The sequence below is a fragment of the Thermobia domestica genome, chromosome 6, assembly GCF_964235325.1.
Source record: "Thermobia domestica chromosome 6, izTheDome1.hap1.1, whole genome shotgun sequence".
Lineage (NCBI taxonomy): Eukaryota > Metazoa > Arthropoda > Insecta > Zygentoma > Lepismatidae > Thermobia > Thermobia domestica.
The window spans coordinates 157,200,219-157,214,146 of NC_137459.1; the positions used below are offsets into that span (position 1 = coordinate 157,200,219).

General features: G+C 34.1%; 1 protein-coding gene across 1 annotated transcript in view; it reads right to left on the reverse strand.

Moving 5' to 3' along the window:
• Positions 1-213: 213 nt before the first annotated feature.
• The window catches only part of su(r) (dihydropyrimidine dehydrogenase su(r)), a 293,614-nt gene continuing 279,899 nt past the window's right edge, over positions 214-13,928 (reverse strand). The window contains exons 18-19 of the mRNA XM_081762277.1: positions 3,883-4,040; positions 214-493 (exon numbers count right to left, since the gene is read on the reverse strand). Of these exons, the coding sequence (XP_081618403.1) occupies positions 397-493; positions 3,883-4,040 (255 nt within the window). The 3' untranslated portion in view covers positions 214-396. The remainder of the gene's footprint in view (positions 494-3,882; positions 4,041-13,928) is intronic.

Genomic DNA, 13,928 nt, shown 5'->3' on the forward strand with positions numbered 1-13,928 from the left:
TATATATATATATATATATATATATATATATATATATATATATATATATATATATATATATATATATATATATATATATATATATATATATATATATATATATATATATATATATATATATATATATATATATAGGATTGAATTCGGTCTCAGGAGTTTGTCATAGGAATGTAACATATCGTCATTTTTTCTAGGTTTTCTGAACATCATAGCTACAAAGAAATAAATACTTTTTAATTCTGAGAAGACACATATCTACATTCAAATAACTCAATGTTGATTATGAAACCACATTTTGCTACTATACAATAATTGCTAAACAAAAGAAACGAAAATAATTTTGAATATTTGAATATCTCCAAAGAAACAAACGCAAATTTATTCTTTCCTCTATAATCACTGACATTCTCCTGCATAAAAATCGATCTTCTCATAAAATCCAACTGGAGGAATACCTCGTTTAATGACGTGAGGCGTTGTACGTGGTACCATGCTGAAAAGGAATTCAAGTGATATTTAGAGAAATATGTGACTTTTCACAACATAGTTAGCTATCAAAAATAGAAAAGAATATAGGCATGATATAAGAAACTGAAAATTATATATATATATATATATATATATATATATATATATATATATATATATATATATATATATATATATAGTCCTTACTAAAATATATATTCTGACATTATTCATAACTACGGCATTAATAAGCAGTCTTTTTTACAAAGTATTTCCAACAGTTTCCGGACTGACACAAATATCGCGCCACTGGTAATAAATCGTTCACGGCATATAGTGCCATCTATGGAAGGAGTAATGTATCAGTTTCAACTGACTAGCTGCGTCAGTTCGTTGGAGGTGGCCATGTCAATCAGTCGCTGTGTGCTGAGCTTTGCATACTGCTTGAAAATTCCCTACGCCACAGCTGTTGTTGGACCAATTTTTATTTTTCGATTTAATGCCGTGTTGCCCAAAGTGCGTGTGTCTGTTAAGAGATAACAGGGAATGATATCAATTTATAATGTAACATTTGACTTTGTCTTTGAAGTAACCAGGAACCGAAAGGAGTATTAATTTCCTAAGAAAATGTTACCCCCTATCAAATTTTTAAATCTAATGTAATCTTGCCCAAAGTGAGTGTTTTTGTTAAAAGATAACAGAGGACGATATCGCTTTATAATGTAACATTTGGTTCTCTTTTTGAAGTAATCATAAACCGACCGAGAGTATTAATGTCCTAAGAAAATTGTACTTTCTATCAAAATTTTGAATATAAATCTATCTTACCCAAATTGAGTGCATACGAGATCACATTCAATGAAATCAATTTTTAACGTGATTTTTGACTTTTTCTTTGATATTACCAAAAACCTACATGGGGGTTAAGATTTCCAAAGGGTAAAAGTTTCCGGGGGTAAAGATTTGCAGAGGTATAAAAAACAGTGACATCTGCCCTGCAGTGAACTTAACGTTCGTTTTAATCACAATTTCCGTTTTGTGCATACATTGAAAGTAAGCTTGCTTGGTTCATTTTCGGATTTCAAATGAAATTTTCTAGTAATAATGGAGAGCAAAAGGTTAATGTAGTATTGCATAGAAATCGCTTTAGTTGTTCATATTATCCTATTGTTTTAAAACTCTCTCATTAAAGGAAAAGGAACTTTTAATGCAACATTGGTCATGACACAGAAGTCGCGAATCAAGTTGAAAAGATAATAGTTTTATTGATATCACACTTTTGGACACGTAGACAAATGAAGATAAAAACTGTCATTGAAAAAAAGGTAAGAGTAAATAGTATAATAGGAAAAGAACACTGAGAGAACCCATCCAAGGCTTATATCTACTACAAAAGTCGCATTTCCTTGCTGGCGGAAAGAATCATTCTAGCAGCAGCATAAAACCTTCAGTTCGAAACTCGCTACGTTGTTCAAACTATAAAAAAGGGTCTCAAAATGTTTTATTATGCAAATTATTCAATAATTAGTAGCATCGAAATCAAACTGAAAACTTACAACGATATTGTATATCTATTTTTGTGAATTTTTTTCTATTTTTATATCTTGGTTTTGAGCAACGGTGCATAAAAGTACACAATCTGTTTTGTAGAAGAAGATGAAGAAAGGAATATAATGTTGTTGATTCTAAATAGAAAGAAATAAGATTTAATCTTAGTAGCTGAAGATATATGTTGATTTTATATGTATAATCGATTATCTTAGTTACCGCACAGCAGATAGTTGTTTATTTAAAAATTTGCTATGATAACTAACAAGAAAAATTTATATTATTAATGAAGTTAAGTGAAAAGGAATGAAAGGTAATAATCACACAAGGTGGTGCGTCTTATTTAATGCAATTTGATCGTTTTGATATAGCTAAAAAAATACGCGAACTGTAAGCTGGAATGTAACATAAATACAACGTTACAAACTAAACTTCCTGAGGCACTTACAGTTATATTATTATTATATTATACATCTCCACTATGTTGAACACAAGGGAAAAATGAACCTTAGCAATACTGAGCATACATGCATAAAAATATAAGCAATACAAAATAATGTACATTTTGCTGAAGAACATACGGTAAGTCAAACCCCACTGAAAGAGATGAAATGGACTTTATGAATATGATATAACGTCAATCAAAGGTCTGCTGATGTTAATGATGCTATGTTAAGGAGGAAGACTACTAAATATTTTTCAAAAGCTAACAATTTTTATTTTGTCTGTTTTTCGAAAGTGAAAAGAGATAATGAAAGGTAACATACCACAATAATGGATAATGTTATTCTACACCTGAAAATACGAATCGGAAGAATAATCAGTGTTGCTATCCATAGAAATGACAGTGTGGCCAAAATTTGAATTACCCAAAAATCTTGGTTAAGTCAGAGACTAGAAAAATAAACTCAACTGTAATTGATGACTTATCATGATATCTGTGTTCCTTGATAACTACTTTTTAATATTATTTATATTTATTTTGTAACAACTTATTTATTTTGTAAAAGCTTATGTAAGTTATTACAAAATAAATGCGATTATTATTTAAAAAGTAGTTAACAAGGAACACAGATATCATGATAAGTCATCAATTACCGTTGAGTTTATTTTTCTAGTATCTGACTTAACCAAGGTTTTTGGGTAATTCTAATTTTGGCCACATTGTCATTTCTATGGATAGCAACACTGATTATTCTTCCGATTCGTATTTTCATGTGTAGAATAACATTATCCATTATTGTGGTAACTCACCTTTCATTACCTCTTTTCACTTACGAAAAACAGGCAAAAGAAAAATTGTTAACTTTTGAAAAATATTTAGTAGTCTGACCCCTTAAGGGCTCCGTTCACTCACCTCCAGTTTTTATTATGAGCATAACTTAAAGCAATAAAGAACAAGAAATTTTAGATTATGAACTAGATAGTGTCTGCGAAATGATACTACACGAATAACCGATTTTAATACCTTTCATGTAGGGTATAAGTTTGAATGCCCGACAATTATGAAGTACACATAGTAAACTGTGTACCTACATTTTTGGTCTATACTGGAAGGTATGAAAACAGTTATAAGATTAGTTAATAGCATTTTGCAGATGGTTTCTGGGTAAATTTCTAAATTTGTGATGTTCTCCAATCTCTTAAGTTATTCTTTAAAATACGGAGATTTTTTTTTAAAAAAGGGAAGAATTGTAAGAATTCTTAATACGTGGGAATTTCCTACTTGGGAATTAAATATGTATTTAAATTAATACATGACAGTCTTCGAATCAGCTGAAGGTTCATGGCGATGAACACGATAAATTATATTTGATAATGTCTGCAGTAAATGTCTATTTCCAAAGATAATAAAAAAAAGCATACCTGATGCAATCTATGATTGGACACACTGATAAACAGAGAGTGCACCCTGTGCAATCGTCAGTTACTTCTGGTAAATGAGTTTCAGGATCAAACCGAATCGCTTGATAACCAGAATCGTTGCATGCCATGTAACATTTCCCACAATTGATGCACATATCCTGAAAATTTCAAATAATGCATAAGATACGATTAAACATCAAGAAGGTATCTATTATCTACATCTGTGACTTACTACAGTAGTGAAAAAATTCCCGATCTGGCACAGTGTCTGGCGTTTTCGCGTTTTTTCGCAGTGATCCCTGAGAGCATGTACTCGATTTTTCAGTGTCGCACGATACGCCATGACCCATGTACTGTACTATCCAACTATGGAAAATTGAACACCCCGAAAATTCATTCGATTTTATGACCCCTTTTTAGAGGTGTATTCGTTCCCGTATATGACCACTTTTTCAACCCCTATTTTAGAGCTCCTTCGTGGCTAAGCGGTTAGCGTACGCGCCTTTGGCGTACGAGACCCGAGTTCGATTCCCGGCGGGAGCTCATTTGGTTCGGATTCCACGTTAATCAGTAGGTCCACGTCTCATATAGCCTCGCTGCTGAACGGGACGTAAAACTCAAAATCATTTCACCTCAACCCCTATTTTAACATAGCAGAAATTACACAGAGACTACGAACACAACTATGTAACATAACAGAACTGATAAAAGAGTATGGCTTACTTTTCAACCCCTATATAACATAGCACATATTACATAAGATATAATGGTTCTCTTTTATGACCACTTTTCTCAACCCCTATACATAATATAGCAGAAATTACACAAACATTGTATTTAACATAGCATATGACTACCTTTCGCAAAGCCTATGTAAAATAACAGATCTGATAAAAGAGTATGACTTATTTTTCAACCTTTACTTAACATAGCACATATTACATAAGACTATGATCATATTTTCCAACTCTATATAACATTGCAGAGCTAATAAAAGACTATAAACACATTTTCCATCCCCTATGTGACATAGCAGACTACGAACACGTAGCAGAGCTAATAAGAGTTTGGCTTATTTTTCACCCCTATTTTATCATATCAGAGACTACGAACGCATACTTCAGCAGCACTCCTATGTAACATAGCAAAGGCTACTAACATTACAGAGAATAATGGGGGTGTATTCGTTCTCTTTTATGACTACTTTTTCAATCCCTATTTTAAAATAGGAGAAAATACTTAAGATAATGAATACATAATCCACTCAGAAATTACACAGGGACTACGAACACCTATTTTCGCTACCCTCTATGTATAAAAGAGTATAGCCTATTTTTAACCACTACTTAACATAGCACAAATTACAACCCCTATTTAATACAACAGAGCTAATAAAATATTATGGCTTATTTTTCAACCCCTATTTAACACAGCATATATTACATAAGACTATGAACCAATAGCAGAGGTATATTCGTTCCTTTTTTATCAACCCCTATGTAACATAGCAGATATTACACAAACATTCATGTAGTACTATATGTCCCAAAAGTACTGACCATTGAGGTCAAAGGTCAAATATTTAAGCTTGAATAACTCGCAAACGGAGGAACGTATTGAGGTGCTGTTTCCACATTTAGTAATAGGTCAACAAGTACTACATGTCACAAAAGTACTGACCATCGAAGTCAGAGGTCAAATAAGTAAAACGAATAATTCGTAAACGGAGCCACATATGAGGCGCTGTTTCCATATTTAACAATAGGTCATCAACTACTACGTGTCCCAATAGTACTGGCAATCGAAGTCAGAGGTCATATAAGTAAAATGAATAACTCGTAAACGGAGCAACGTATTGAGGTGTTGCTTCAACATTTAGTAACAGGTCATCAACTACTACATGTCCTAAAAGTGCCAAAAATGAAGGTCAAATATTTAAACCAGAATAACTCGTAAACGGAGCAATGTATTGAGGTACTCTTTCCACATTTAGTAACAAGTCAAGAAGTGCTACATGCTCCAAAAGTACAGACGATCAAGGTCAAAGGTCAAACAGTTAAACAGTAATAACTCGTAAATGGCGCCACACATTGAGGTGCCGTTTCCACATTTAACAATAGGTCATCAAGTACATATTCCAAAAGTACTGACCATCGAAGTCAAAGGTCAAAAATTAAAACGGAATAACTCGTAAACTAATCCACATATTGAAATGCTGTTTCCACATTTAGTAATAGGTCATCAAGTACTACATGTCCCAAAAATATTCACCATCGAGGTCGAAGTTCAAAAATTTAAACCCGAATAACTCGTAAAAAAGCCACATATTGAGGTGCTGTTTGCACATTTGTTAATAGTTCATCAAGTACTACACGTTCCAAAAGTACTGACCATCGAGGTCAAACGTCGAATATTTAAACCCGAATAACTCGTAATCGTAGCCACATATTGAGGTGCTGTTTTCACATTTGGTAATCGGACATCAAATACTTTATGTCCCAAAAGTACTGACCATCGAGATCAAAGGTCATATATTTAAACCCCAATAACTTTTAAACGGATAAATTTGTGTGATCTATTCAATTTTGTACCTAGCAGAAGAAAGTAAGGAGGAATATTTGAGGGGATTATTTAGTTTTGTATTGACGAGAAAAAAAGCCAAGAAAAGCTATTTTAACTAGTTCAGTGTTTTATACCTTTTTGGGCTATTCAAATAAACGAAAAAAATGAAATTGGATGGAGTATTTATTCTTGTACCAACCAGAAAAAAGCGATGTATGCCATTTTAACTAGCTGAGAATTGTATATCATCCTGTACTATTTAAACAAACAAAAGGATAAATTTGTGTGACCTATTCAATTTTGTACCAACAAGAAATGCCATTTTAACTAGCTCAGTATTTCTATACCATTTTGTGCTGTTCAAATAAACGAAGGAATAAATTTATACCAACCAGAAAAAACAAAGGAACAATTTTAATTAACTCAGAACCTTATATCATCTTGTACTACTCAAATAAACGAAGTAATAAATTTTAGTGGAGTAGTTTTGTACCAACCAAAAAATGAAGAAGGACCATTTTAACTAGCTGAGTATTTTATGCCATTTTATACTATTTAAATCAACGAAGAAATAAATTTGTACTAACCAGAAAAAGCGAAAAATGTCCATTTCACTAGCTCAGAATTTCGGTGCCTTTACGTGCTATTAAAATGAACGAAGGAATAAATTTGAGTGGAGTATTTAGTTTTGTAATAACCAGAAAAACCCGAGGAGAGACTGTTTTAACTATCTGAGTATTTTATACCATTTTGTACTATTTAAATAAACGAAGGAATAAATTTGTACTAACCAGAAAAAGCGAAGAAAGAGCCATTTTAACTAGCTTAGAATTTATGTTTTTTTTTTGTACTACTCCAATAAACGAAAGAATACATTTGGGTGTTCTACTTTTTATACCAACGAGAAATGCCATTTTAGCAAGTTCAGAATTTCTGTAACTTTTTGTGCTATTCAAATAAACGAAGGGTTAAATTTCAGTGACCTATTCAATTTTGTATCAAACAGAAAAATGTGAAGATTAAATAAATTTGAGTGCCTTATTCAATTTTGTACCAAGCAGAAAAAAATGAAGATTGAATACATTTTGTTGGCTTCTTTACTTTTGTATTAATGAGGAAAAGCGAAGAAGGTCAATTTTAACTGCCTCAGAATTTATGTACCTTTTGTACTACACAAATAAGCGGAAGAATAAATTTGTACTAATCAAAAAAAGTGAAAAAGGATCATTTTAACTGGCTGAGTATTTTATACCTTATTCTGCTATTCAAATAAACAAAGGAATAAATTTGGGTGTCCTATTTTATTCTGTAACAACCAGAAGAAGAAGCAAAGATGGTCAATTTTAACTAACTCAACATTTTATACCTTTTGTGCTATTCAAATTAATGAAGGAATAAATTTTGGGTGTCCTATTTAGTTTTTAACCAGCCAGAAAAAGCAAAGAAATGCCCGCTAATTGCTGAAGACGTACTAAAGAAAACCAATAAAGGACGACGAATTATGACGATAATAAAAAAAGATACAGCATGGTTGGCCATTTTGGATCACCGTGCTGATAGAGGAAAAGGCAGAAGGAATACCAGGATAGAATAATTAGATGCAGTTACGAAGAAAAGATCATATCAAAGTAAAAGTTAGCTCACCAAGGAAGTGAAAAGTTTCCAAAGTTCCTTGTTGCCCACCATCTATAAAAAGTGCTGAATTATTAGCTGTGAACTGTTTTATTCAACTCTCAAAACTATTATTCTCTTTGTTACTGTAGATAATTAGGCTTCTCAATATTAATACACTTTAAATATAATTAAAAAAGAAACCTTTCGAATGCTTTATCTAACATTTGTATTGTTAGTATAGTGAGGGTCCTAACATCCAGTCTATTGAGCGCAAATTCTTTTTTTATGTAACATAGGGCACATTACTAGTGTGGAAGGCAAACTGCTATTAACATTATTTTTTAGTGTAATTTCATGAGGCAAAAGCTGGTTATATTGTACATTTCTTTTACATGACCGGAGAGGCAATTAAAATTTATTTAGCAACGCAATTTGTTTAGCATTTTGGTCTATGACCCTAGAATTTTACCACACACGATGTATCACACCAACGTGTACAAACATAGTAGTATGGCTCTTCTTGTATACACGACTCCAAAAGTGCATTACCACCTGCGATTCTCCTATTCCTGCAAAAGCAGACAACCCAAAAAGCTCGGCGATTGGGTTGGTTGCGAATTCGAAAGGCGTTGAACCAAACCTCAATTTTGTAACAAATATATCAGTGTGGCAAACTGCAAATAACAGAATAAAACGGATTATTAAAAATGACAATTTTATTATCGTGGGGGAGTTGGATGACATCAAAAGTTACAACATGATCTTACTTAAGCAATTCAAACAAGATGAATGGCAAGAAACACATATCACAGGAAAGCATTTATCTCCTCCCCCGCAACAAAAAATAATCTCATAAAAAAGAAAATAGTTATATAATGTGAAGGTTTAATGTAAAAGCCTCACCAAATATTTTGAAAGTTGACGACGGAAAGGCAAAAACAACTGAACCGAAGTGCATGTGAACGAATTGAGCACAGATATTGCAGACGTAAAATGAGGATACGGGTTTCGTATTTTTCTAAAAAAAGTTGGGTGGGGCACGTGCCCCTCCAAACCTTTGATCACGAAATATGAAAAGTGCTTGTAACACTATGTCAAATGTGTGTAAAGGGCATGAAGAATTGTAACGAAAATTTGTGTATGGACAATAGGTCAAAAATAAAGGAATATGGGCTTTTATGTTCTGTGGAAAAACGATTTTAGGGGGTAAAAGTCCCCACGAAAAATTTTTAAAGCTGACGCCCGAAAGGTAAGAAGAAGTAAATCGAAGTGAAAGAAATTGTGAACAGAGATTGCAGACGTAAAATGAGGACACGGGTATCGAATTTTGTTGAAAAAAAAAATGTTGGGTGGGGCATGGCCCCCTCCAAACCTTTGATCACGAAATACGAAAAGTGCTAGTAATACTATGTCAAATGTGTGTAAAGGACATGAAGAATTGCAACGAAACTTTAGGTATAGACAATACGCAAAAAACAAAGGAATACGGTTTTTGATTTTCTGCGGAAGAACGGTTTCAGGGGGCTAAAGAACCCACCCCAAACTTTTGAAAGTTAACGCCCGAAAGATAAGAAGTGAACCGAAGTGAATGAAATTTTGAACACATATTGTAGACATAAAATGTGGATATACGGGTTTCGTATTTACCTGGAAAAGACGGTTAGGTGGACCACGGCCCCTCCAATCATTTGATCATGAAATATCAAAAGTGATAGAAACTGTATGTCAGATGTGTGTAAAGGGTATGAAGAATTGTAACGAACCTTTGTGTATGGACAATACGCAAGTAATAAACGAATACAGGTTTTTATGTTCTGTAGAAAATCGATTTTAGGGGGCAAAAGTCCCCACGCAAAATTTTTAAAGCTGACGCCTGAAAGGCAAGAAGAAGTGAACCCAAGTGAATGAAATTCTGAACAGATTGCAGAAGTAAGATGAGGATACTGGCTTAGTATTTTCCTAAAAAAAAAAAAAAAAAAAAAAAAAAGTTGTGTGGGGTACGGACCCCTCCAAACCTTTGATCACGAAATATCAAAATTTCTAGTAACAGAGTGTCAGATGTGTGTAACGACATCAAGAACTGCAACATAACTTCGTGTATGGATTATACGCAAAAAACAAAGGAATATTGTTGTTTTACTTTCTACGGAAAAGCGGATTCAGGAGGCAAAAGTACCCACCGCAAACTTTTGAAAGTTGACGCCTGAAAGATAAAAAGAAGTGAACCGAAGTGAAAGAAATTTTGCACACATATTGTAGACATAAAATATTAGTATACGGGTTTTGTATTTACCTGAAAAGACGGTTAGGTGGGGCACGGACCCCTCCAATTATTTGATCACGAAATATCAAAAGTTCTGGTAAAAGTATGTCAGATGTGTGAAACGACATGAAGAATTACAACGTAGCTTTCTGTATGGACAATACGCAAAAAATAAACGAATACGAGTTTTTATGATCTGTGGAAGAACGATTTTACGGGCCGAAAGTCCCCACGCAAAATTTTTAAAGCTGACGCACGAAAATCAAGAAGATGTGAACCGAAGTGAATTAAATTGTGAACAGAGATTGCAGACGTAAAATGAGGATACGGGTTTCGTATTTTCCTGATAAAAATGTTGTATGGGGCCCCGACCCTTCCAAACCTTTGATCACGAAATATTAGAAGTGCTAGTAACACTATGTCAAATGTGCGTAAAGAACATGAAAAATTGCAACGAAACTTTACGTATAGACAATACGCGAAAAAAGGAATACTTTTTTTTAAATTTTCTGCGGAAAAATTCTTTCAGGGGCAACAGACCCCACCCCAAGCTTTTGAAAGTTGACGCCCGAAAGATAAGAAGAAGTGAATCAAAATTAATGAAATTTTGCACAGATATTGTAGGCATATAATGTGAGTATACGGGTTTAGTATTTACCTGAAAAAGACGGTTAGGTGGGGCACGGAGCCCCCAAATATTTGATCATGAAATATCAAAAGTTCTAGTAACAGTATGTCAGATGTGTGTAACGACATCAAGAATTGCAACATAACTTTGTGTATGGACCATACGCAAAAAACAAAGGAATATTGTTTTTAAACTTTCTACGAAAAAGCGGTTTCAGGAGGCAAAAGTACCCACCCCAAACTTTTGAAAATTGACGCCCGAAAGATAAGAAGTGAACCAAAGTGAATGAAATTCTGCACATATTGTAGACAAAAAATGTGCTCATACGGGTTTCGTATTTACCTGAAAAAAAAAGGTTCTGTGGGGTACGGACCCCTCCAAACCTTTGATCACGAAATATGAAAGGTGCTAGTAACACTATGTCAAATGTGTGTAAAGGACATAAAAAATTGCAACGAAACTTCAGGTATAGACAATACTCAGAAAAGAGAGGAATACCGTTTTGTTTTTACTTTCTACGGGAAAGCGGCATCAGGAGACAAAAGTACCCACCTCAAACTTTTGAAAATTTACGCCCGAAAGATAAGAAGTGAACCAAAGTGAATGAAATTTTGCACATATTGTAGACATAAAATGTGCTTATGCGGGTTTCGTATTTACCTGGAAAAGACGGTTAGGTGGTACACGGACCCCTCCAAACCTTTGACCAGGAAATGTCTAAAGTGATAGTAACAGTATGTCAGATGTGTGTAAAGGACATGAAGAATTACAACGAAACTTTGTGTATTGACAACACGCAAAAATAAATGAATACGGGGTTTTATATTCAGTGGAAAAAAATGATTTTAGGGGGCAAAAGCTCCCCCCCCCAAAATGTTGAAATTTTACGCCCGAAAGACAAGAAAAGTAGCCCGAAGTGAATGAAATTGCGAAAATATATTGCAGACATCTAATTAAAGAATACGGGTTTCCTATTTTCCTGGAAGAAACAGTTGGGTGGGACACGGAACCCTCCAAACATTTGAACAAGAAATATCAAAAGTGCTAGTATCAGTATGTCAGATGTGTGTAAAGAACATGACGAATTACAGCGAAAGTTTGTGTATGGACAATACGCGAAAAATAGACGAATACGAGTTTTTAATTTTCTGCGCGAAAACGGTTTTAGGGGGCAAAAGCTCGCACCGACAATTTTGAAAGTTGACGCCTGAAAGGCAAATAGAAGTTAACCGAACTGAATGGAATTGTGAACAGATATCGCAGACGTAAATTGAGGGTACGGGTTTCGTATTTTCGTGGAAAAAACGATTGGGTGGTGCACGGACCTCTCCAAACCTTTGATCACGAAATATGAAAAGTGTTAGTAACACTAGGTCAAATGTGTGTAAAGGACATGGAGAATTGCTGCGAAACTTTACGTGCTGACAATACGCAAAAACTAAATGAATACGGGTTTTTATTTTCTGTGGAAAACGGTTTTAGAGGGCAAAAGCTATCACCCAAAATTTTGAAAGATTACGCCCGAAAAACAAGAAGTGAACCGAAGGGAATGAAATTGTGCACAGATATTTTACACACAAAATAAGGGAATATGGATTTCGTATTTTCCTGGAAAAATACGGTTGGGTGGGGCACGGAGCCCTCCAAACAATTGATCACGGAAACATTGTAAGCGTTAAAGCTGCCTCCTGAAATATTATAAAATAGTACATATACTGTTTGTGCTTACTGTTGATCTTCCAAATTTGAAAAATCGAATGGATACACTTGTGAAACACGGAAGGTCTTATTTTACATATCCAATATCTACACTCAATTTCTTTCGCTTCTGTCCACTTCTTCCGCCACCAGACGCCTCGGTCCACCCAAAAGTTCTTTTCTTTGCAGGAAAATACGAAACACGTATTCGTTCATCTTACCTCTACAATATTTGTGCACAATTGCATTCACTTCGGTTCACTTTTTTTTGCCTTTTGGGCGTTAATTTTCAAAATTTTGGTTGGGGGCCTTTTCCCCTTTACCGTTTTTCCACAGAAAATAGAAAACACATTAGATCTTTTTGCATATTTTCACTACACAAAATTTCGTTGCAATTCTTCATGTTCTTTAGTCACTTCTGGTATACTGTTATTAGCCCTTTTGATATTTCGTGATCAAAGATTTGGAGGGATCCGTGGCCCAACTAACCGTTTTTTTCCAGGAAAATACGAAACCCGTATTCCCTCATTTTATGTCTACAATATCTGTGCACAATTTCACTTCGGTCCACTTGTTATTACCTTTCAGGCGTCAACTTTCAAAATTTTGGGTCTGAATTTTCGCTCCCTAAAGCAGCTTTACCGCAGAAAATAAAAATACACGTATTCGTTTATTTTATGTGTAGTATCGACCTACCAAATTTTATCAAAATCGGAGTGTTACACTTAGGAAGTGTTACTTGTCAGTCATTGTAGAACTATTTTCCTTGTTTCTCCATCAATAAAAATTGTCTGACAAGTAAAGGGTCCAAATGGATGAATCGAGTTGCGGGATGAGACGTAGTGCGACTGATAGAGGATATGGAAATATGTATATTTGCAAAATTATAAGGGCTGAACGTCATAAGAAACGGAGGGGGTCAAAATTAATGGGTAGGAAAGCTATGCTATGTTATTGAAATACACCAAATAAACTGTTAAATCATAAAAATAGTGAGAGATAGACAATGCAAACGGTGATAGTTTCACATATTGACAGAAGAAGAATGGGCAGAGTAGATCACGAACCTCTGGCGGCACCTTGAAATCCGTCATTTTGAAATCTGTGATAATTTTGGAAATGGAAAGGTAGTGACGTGATATATCAATTAGGGCTAGCATGCTCTCAAAAGTCAATTATGAACTTTAGTGATCGTTATCTGTACTTATTTGTTAGATTTAGGATAATCTTCATAGTTATTTACGAAAATCTAGGAGACTGATACTCGTATGTTGAAAGTTT